Source organism: Manacus vitellinus, unplaced genomic scaffold, assembly GCF_001715985.3.
Source record: "Manacus vitellinus isolate BGI_N305 unplaced genomic scaffold, ASM171598v3 scaffold_25_pilon, whole genome shotgun sequence".
NCBI classification, from domain to species: domain Eukaryota; kingdom Metazoa; phylum Chordata; class Aves; order Passeriformes; family Pipridae; genus Manacus; species Manacus vitellinus.
Window position 1 is genome coordinate 10886166 of NW_021939882.1, and position 7778 is coordinate 10893943.

General features: G+C 61.6%; 1 protein-coding gene across 2 annotated transcripts in view; it reads left to right on the top strand.

The window, feature by feature from the left end:
* The first annotated feature begins 2556 nt into the window (after positions 1 to 2556).
* Positions 2557 to 7778, top strand: part of PCDH1 (protocadherin 1) — a 49302-nt gene continuing 44080 nt past the window's right edge. For both annotated transcript variants that reach the window (XM_029960273.1, XM_029960274.1), the window contains exons 1-2: positions 2557 to 3370; positions 4920 to 7112. In XM_029960273.1, the coding sequence (XP_029816133.1) occupies positions 2573 to 3370; positions 4920 to 7112 (2991 nt within the window). In that variant the 5' untranslated portion in view covers positions 2557 to 2572. The remainder of the gene's footprint in view (positions 3371 to 4919; positions 7113 to 7778) is intronic.

Below are 7778 nucleotides of genomic sequence, written 5' to 3' on the forward strand. Positions count from 1 at the left end.
TGCACACATGTGGTATGCTTGGTTTTCCCTACAGGCACAGCCGTGCTCTGGGTGGGTGCACAGCCCCCAAATCCTCCCAGTACACACACACACACGTGTACACACGCGTGTGCACATAACACACATTGCCTGTGGTGGTGCGGAGATGTGTTGTGTTTCTGCTCAGCTTCTTGCCTCCTTCATCCTCAGCCAGGTCCAGGCAAGGAAGAGCTCTTGCTCTCCTCTTCCTTTCCCCCTGGAGACATAAATCCCAGGAACCACAGCAGTGCTGGTGTGGAGAGTTCTGCACGGCCTCAGCCAGGCGGGAATGGCTCTTCTCTGCTCAAAGGATGTGGCAGGACAAGGGAGCAGAGTCAAGCTCAGATGCAGGGACATCGTTTCATCTCCAGGCACAGATGTGTTTTTACCTGAGGAGGGAGAGCTCCTCTCTTCCATGTCACTCGTCCATGGGGAGGCCGAGGGGTGGAGGGACCAGGAGCTGCTGGCTTGTGGGAAGCACCAACGTGGACAGTGCAGGATGCTCCACTTGTTGGTGATCTGTACAATGCCAGGCAACCAGCAAGTGGGCATTTGCTGTGTGGCACCATGGAGGGGACGTGGTGATGGAGCACTCTCCCACCCCACAGACTAAGTGCAGAGTGTGGAGAGGGGGAGTGATGGGAGCAGGGAGAGAGAGTTGATGCTGCAGGGCCTTGGCGGATGTTTGTGGCTGTTGATTTTAGGACACCCAACCACTGTGTTTTCGGGTGCTGGTGAGCTGAGCTGCATCGCTTCATGCTCACAGCTCAGCCAAAGCTGTGTGGGTGCACCTGGGCCCTGGAGTAGTAAGATGTGTTCCCAGAATGGAAAGCAGGGGACAGGAAAGCTGGTGGCCAAGCACAGCACCAGGCAGGGGCTTGGTGACAGGGCATGTGGTTTGGCACAGGTCTGTGGGGCTGGTGGTGCCTGGCATTGCCTGGGCAGTGTGTGGGTACGGGAGGAGGTTGCAGTGTCGGGGTGCCTGTGGTGCAGCCGGTGTCTCTGCAATGCAGGGGGGCAGCACGGGGTGGGCACCGGCACGGGGTGGGCACCCAGTGCCTGCGTGCAGTGTCCCAGACTGGAGTGGGAGGGAATGGGAAGGAACAGTGTGTCTGCAGTGAGCGAAGGGAACAGGATCTGCTGGCGCAGGGTGTGGGGTTGCCTAGTGACTGTGCAGCGAGGGGAGATGCTGTGCCTGCCGTTGCAGTGTGCTGGGGCTGTGCAGTGCCGCTGCTCCGGGGGCTGCCCCTGCGGGCTGCCTGCACTGCAGCACACAGTGGGCAGGGGGGCTGTGTCCCTCTGACTGCCAGGGGCACAGAGGGGTGGCAGTGCCCTGTGTGCAGTGCAGGATGGATGATGCGTGGGGCTCCTGCATCCCTGCAGTGCTGAGTGGGTGGTGCCTTGGTACCTCGCAGTGCGAGGCTGGCAGTGCCGACAGTGCAGAGAGGGCAGCGCTGCTCTGTCCCTGCCATGGCAGTGCCCAGTGTCCCTGCAGTGAGGGATGGGTGGCAGTCCTGCGGTGCCCCATGTCCCTGCAGTGATGGAGGGGTGCTGTTCCTGCAGTGCAGGCAGTGCCCTGCATCCCTACAGTGCTGGAGGGGTGGCAGCCCTGCAGTGCCCCATGTCCCTGCAGTGCCGGGTGGGTGGCAGCCCTCCATTCCTGCCGTGTCCTGTGTCCCTGCAGTGATGGATGGGTGCTGTTCCTGCAGTGCAGGCAGTGCCCTGAATACCTTCAGTGATGGCTGGGAGGTAACTGTATCCTGGTAGTGCCCCATGTCCCTGCAGTGTCAAATGCGTGGCAGCCCTGCATCCCAGCAGTGTCCTCTGTCCCTGCATCCCTGGATGGGTGGCAGCCCTGCATCCCTTCAGTGTCCCATGTCCCTGCAGTGACGGAGGGGTGGCAGTTCTGCACCCCAGCAGTGCCCCATGTCCCTGCAGTGCCGGGTGGGTGTCAGCCCTGCATCCCTGCAGAGCAGGCAGAGCTCCTCGTTCGGTGCTCCCGTTTCTGCGGGGCTGGCAGCTGCGTTCAGTGCCTGTGTGTCCCTGCCGTGCATGGCAGGCAGTGCCCCTGTGCTGGTGGCACACAATGCTCCTGTGTTTGGGTGGTGAGAAGCTGTCTCTGAGCCTGGCCGGCTCCCATCGGGTTGCTGGCAGCAGGCTGCCTGCAGTCCACCCTGTTAGTGTGCCTCGTTGGGTCTAATTACAGTTTGTGTGGTGACGAAGAGGGTGGACAGTGGCAGGAGTGGCTTCCTGTCCCTTGCAGGAAGCCAGGGTTGAGGTTTCAGTGACTGGGTTGCTCACCCCAGCAGGGCGGTGCAGGAACTTTGCAAGGTGGGATCGGTCCTTCAGGGCACTGGATGGTGGGGGCTGCCAGGAGCCCACGGCTGGGCCAACCCCTGCAGCCCCTTCCCTCGGGGGGCTGTGTCAGGACCATGTGCAGTCCCACATGGCACAGCGGGTGCACCCAGAAGGATGTGCCAGGGAAGTGGGCTGGGGTGGAGTGATCCCTAACCTCCGGTTATCTGTGTCTCCTCCAGCTCCCCTGCAGCGCAGGATGAACCCACTGGCATCCTGCCTGGGCCTGTGGCTCCTCTTCCAGTTCCCTGCCCTGGTCTCTGGGACGCGTGTGCTCTACAAAGTGCAGGAGGAACAACCCCCTAACACCCTCATAGGGAGCCTGGCCTCTGACTACGGCTTGCCGGACGTGGGGCACCTCTACAAGCTGGAAGTGGGGGCCCCATACCTGCGTGTGGATGGCAAGACTGGGGACATCTACACCACCGAGACCTCCATCGACCGGGAGAGCTTGCGGGAGTGCCAGCACCTCCTGCCCGGAGAGCCCTGCTTCCTGGAGTTCGAAGTGTCCATCACCGACCTGGTGCAGACCAGCGGCCCCCGCCTGCTCGAGGGGCAGATAGAGGTGCTCGATATCAACGACAACACCCCCAACTTCGCCTCACCCGTCCTCACCCTCTCCATCCCCGAAAACACCAACATTGGGGCGCTCTTCCCCATCCCCCTGGCCATGGACCGGGACTCGGGCCCCAACGGCGTGGCCTCCTACGAGCTGACGGCAGGTCCGGAGGCGCAGGAGCTCTTTGGGCTGCAGGTGGCCGAGGATCAGGACGAGAAGCAGCCGCAGCTGATCGTCATGGGGAACCTGGACCGGGAGCAGTGGGACTCCTACGACCTGACCATCAAGGTGCAGGATGGGGGCAACCCCCCGCGGGCCAGCAGTGCCCTGCTCCGCATCACCATCCTGGACATGAACGACAACGCGCCCAAGTTCGAGAAGGCCCTGTACGAGGCGGAGCTCTCCGAAAACAGCCCTGTGGGGCACTCTGTCCTCCAGGTGAGTGTGGGGGCTTTCTTCTCCTCCCCAGCTCCCCTCCTACCTGCCTGCAGGAGGGACAACGCGGGGAGCATCATGGCTGCTCGTTGCCATGGGGAGGAGGGAGGGATGGATGGAGGAGCCCACAGTGTCACCCCGGGGCCAGCGGGCAGGCTGGTCCCTGGGATGTCACATCTGCTCAAAAGAGGTTGGAGAGGATGTGCAGGAGGGCACAGCCGGAGCGGGGGCTGCAGGACGTGGCTGAGGGGCAGCAGCAGGGCTGGTGGGTGTGTGGGAGCAGGGAGCTGGGTTACTGGGAGGGCTGGGACCCGAGGTCCACAAGGACTCTGGCTTCAGGCCAGACCGGTCTCAATGGTGCCTGCAGACAAGACATAGACCCTTTCATAAGTTGCATTCCCTTGGCTGCTCCGTGGAAACTCAGGCTCGCACAGGAGGTGGGGGGCAGGCAGCATCCCTGCTGCCCATCCTGGGGGAGCTGCCCATGGCTCTGCAGGTGCCTTACTGTCTGCAGGGAGCAGGGGCTCTGCCCTGCCTCAGACAGTGGTGCAAACTGTCCCAGGGAGCCCAGGGGGTGGATCTTGGTGGATTTGGCTTGGAGGGGGCATTGAGATGATAGTAGTCGACATCTGTTTATCTGCAGCTGCCATCTTAATAAGCAGAGCGCGGCCAGCTCTCATCTGCCTGCTAATTCTGATGTGAATTTTTTAAGAATTCATTTTTCACTGTTAAGAGAATGGAAGTTGGAAGCAGATAAGGGAGCTGCATGGCCGGGAGGAGAATGGGCTGAGACGCCGCTGCTGCCATTGCTCAGCTTTTATCTTTCAGGGGGAAAATGACTTCCGCCTGTTTTGTGAGTGGAGGTAAAAGGTGGAATTTACATTTAACAACTTTCGTTCTCCATCCAAATCTGCTGAGCAAGATAACGGTGGAGCAGCAAATGGTGCAGAGAAGAGGCTGCTCAGAGAGCCGATTAGGGAGGCAAATGTTAGACAAACCTCATCTTCTTTAGAAAGCAAATAATAGGCGTAGAGGCAGGTTTATGGGAATGCAGAGCCCCTGACGGGCAGGCAGGGATGGACGGTGCTGTGCAGAGCTTAAACAGCCCCAGTTCCCGTCGGCTGCATCCCTGGATGCCGGGATGGATCTGCTGCAGCTCCACACATTGTTGCCTCCCTCCTCATCCTCACCTCAGCCAGGCAGCTGCTCGAGCCCCTCCTTGGGGGCACAGCTGGAAAGGTCCCTCCCCGCTGCTGGCTGGGTCTCAGTGGCACGGTTCCTGAGGATTCCCTGCATGCCGGAGCCGGCGGGAGGGGAGCCCAGCCAACCGGCCCAGCCGGTTTCTCCGGAAGAGCAAGGCAAAGCCTCCGTGCCGGAGGGCGGCTCCCAGCTGCTCTGCCGGTCCCAGGCTCTTTGCCCCATAGTCCTTGGCCCCAGAAGAGGAAATCCTGGTTTTTCCCCTCCGGCTGTCCCCAGGGAAGGCTGTGGTGGTTTGTGGAGGGGCTCACTCCACCGGGCCCTCCTGCTCACCGCTTATCCCTCTGTCCCACAGGTGAAAGCCAACGACTCGGACCAGGGCGCCAACGCCGAAATCGACTACTCCTTCCACCAGGCCTCGGACGTGGTGCGGCGGCTGCTGCGCCTGGACCGCGCCACGGGGCTCATCACCGTGCAGGGGCCCATCGACCGCGAGGACATTGGCACCCTCAGGTTCTCCGTCATGGCCAAGGACAAGGGCGCCAACCCCACGAGTGCCCGCACCCAGGTGGTGGTCACCATCAAGGACATGAACGACAACGCGCCCTCCATAGAGATCCGAGGCATAGGGCTGGTCACCCACCAGGATGGCATGGCCAACATCTCGGAGGACGTGCCAGTAGAGACAGCGGTGGCTCTGGTGCAGGTGTCCGACCGAGATGAGGGTGAAAACGCTGTGGTGACCTGCGTGGTGGCTGGTGATGTCCCATTCCAGCTGCGGCAGGCCAGCGAGACGGGGAGTGACAGCAAGAAGAAGTACTTCCTACAGACCACCACGCCGCTGGACTACGAGTCAGTGAAGGAGTACACTATTGAGATTGTGGCGGTGGACTCGGGGAACCCGCCCCTCTCCAGCACTAACTCCTTGAAGGTGCAGGTGGTGGACGTGAATGACAACGCTCCCGTCTTCAGCCAGAGCTTCACTGAGGTGGCCTTCCCTGAAAACAACGAGCCCGATGACCTGGTGATGGAGGTCAGTGCCACCGATGCTGACAGTGGCTCCAACGCCAAGCTGGTTTATTCCCTGGTGACAGACCCTGCCTCCAAGGGCTCCTTCACCATTGACCCCGACTCTGGGGAGATCCGGGTGAAGGCAGTGCTGGACCGAGAGCAGCGGGAACGCTACGAGTTCGCGGTGGTGGCGACAGATAAGGGCAGCCCCAGCAAGACGGGCACAGCGACTGTGGCCATCAACGTCATGGACAGGAATGACAACGACCCCAAGTTCATGCTGAGCGGCTACAACTTCTCAGTGATGGAGAACATGCCGCCCCTCAGCCCTGTGGGCATGGTGACAGTGATCGATGCTGACAAAGGAGAAAATGCCCGTATCCAGTTGTCGGTGGAGCAAGACAATGGGGATTTTGTCATCCAAAATGGCACTGGCACCATCCTCTCCAGCATCTCCTTTGACCGGGAGCAGCAGAGCACTTATACATTCCGACTCAAGGCAGTGGACGGTGGGGATCCTCCCAGGTCTGCCTATGTGGGGGTGACCATCAACGTCTTGGATGAGAATGATAATGCCCCCTTCATCACTTCACCCTCCAATGCCACCTACAAACACATCCTGCCCCACACCAGCCCCGGCCAGCAGGTGAGCAAGGTCAAGGCGGAGGACATTGACTCTGGTGTCAACGCGGAGCTGATCTACAGCATCACAGGAGGTAACCCTTTTGAGCTCTTCCAGATCTCCCCGCAGAGCGGAGACATCACCCTGGAGAAGGAGATCCTGCGCAAGCACCACGGCCTGCACCGCTTGGTCGTGCGCGTCAACGACAAGGGCAAGCCCTCGCGGCACGGCACGGCGCTGGTGCACTTCTACGTCAACGAGACGCTGGCCAACCGCACGCTGCTGGACACACTGGTGGGGCACAGCCTGGACACCCCGCTCGACATCGACATCGCCGGGGACCCCGAGTACGAGCGCAGCAAGCAGCGGAGCAACATCCTGTTCGGAGTCATCGCCGGCATCGTGGCCGTCACGCTGGTCATCGTGCTGGTCGTCCTGGTGCGCTACTGCCGGCAGCGGGAGGCCAAGAGCGGCTACCAGGCGGGCAAGAAGGAGACCAAAGACCTGTATGCACCCAAGCAGGCCAGCAAGAGCGGGAAGAGCAAGAGCAAGGTGAAGAAGAGCAAGTCTCCGAAGCCGCCCAAGCCCACGGAGGATGAGGAGGAGACGGGGCTGCAGAAGTCGCTCAAGTTCAACCTCATGAATGACTCTGTCAGCGACAGCCCCCGAATCCACCTGCCCCTCAACTACCCGCCGGGCAGCCCAGACCTGGGTCGCCACTACCGCTCCAACTCGCCACTGCCCTCCATCCAGCTGCAGCCTCAGTCACCCTCTGCCTCCAAGAAGCACCAAGTGGTGCAGGACCTGCCGGCCACCAACACCTTTGTTGGCACCGGGGACAACAACTCGACGGGCTCCGAGCAGTACTCGGACTACAGCTACCGCACCAATCCCCAGAAATACACCAACAAGCAGGTAGGAGAGCTCATCCTGAGGCCGGCAGCGGCCCCCCCGCTGCACCGGGGAGCCATCTGGACAGAGGTGTGGGAGTGAGCGTGGACTGGCCTCCAGCCCTGCATGCGTGGCCCGGGGGTCTGGCGGAGGACTACCCTGGAGCCGAGCCACGGAGCCTGGTCGTGGGGCAGGGAGGGGACGGGGATGGTGAGGGGGAGGTCAAAAACTGTCGGAGCCCTTGTCAGAGTGCCCGGGGCTGGGTCCTGGTGGCGCTGCCTGGGTGATGGTGATGTGAAGGGCGCTGCATGTGTGTTCCTCTGCATGTGGGGCTCTGGGGAGGGAATCCCACCCACCCGTGTCCCCTTTGGGGACTGGCTTTTAGAGCACTGAGGAGGGCGATGCCCACCCTCCCATCCATCTCTCTGCTTGGGCTGGCTCATGGGGAGGAGGGACTGGTCTTGCTCTTGCCACAGCTCTGGGCAGCCGGTTTCCAGCCCTGCCCTGGTTCAGGGAGCAGCGAGGAAGGCACTGGCCTCGCTGTTGCCAGCCCGGCTCTGCTGGTGAGGCTGAACCTTCCACCATCCCTGTGCCAAGGCACCTCAAAGGGAGTTCAGCGCCCGCTGCGGCTGCCCGGGCAGGTGGGGATGGGTGGAGGAGCAAAGCTCTACCTTTTTCCCAGGCTCAGGC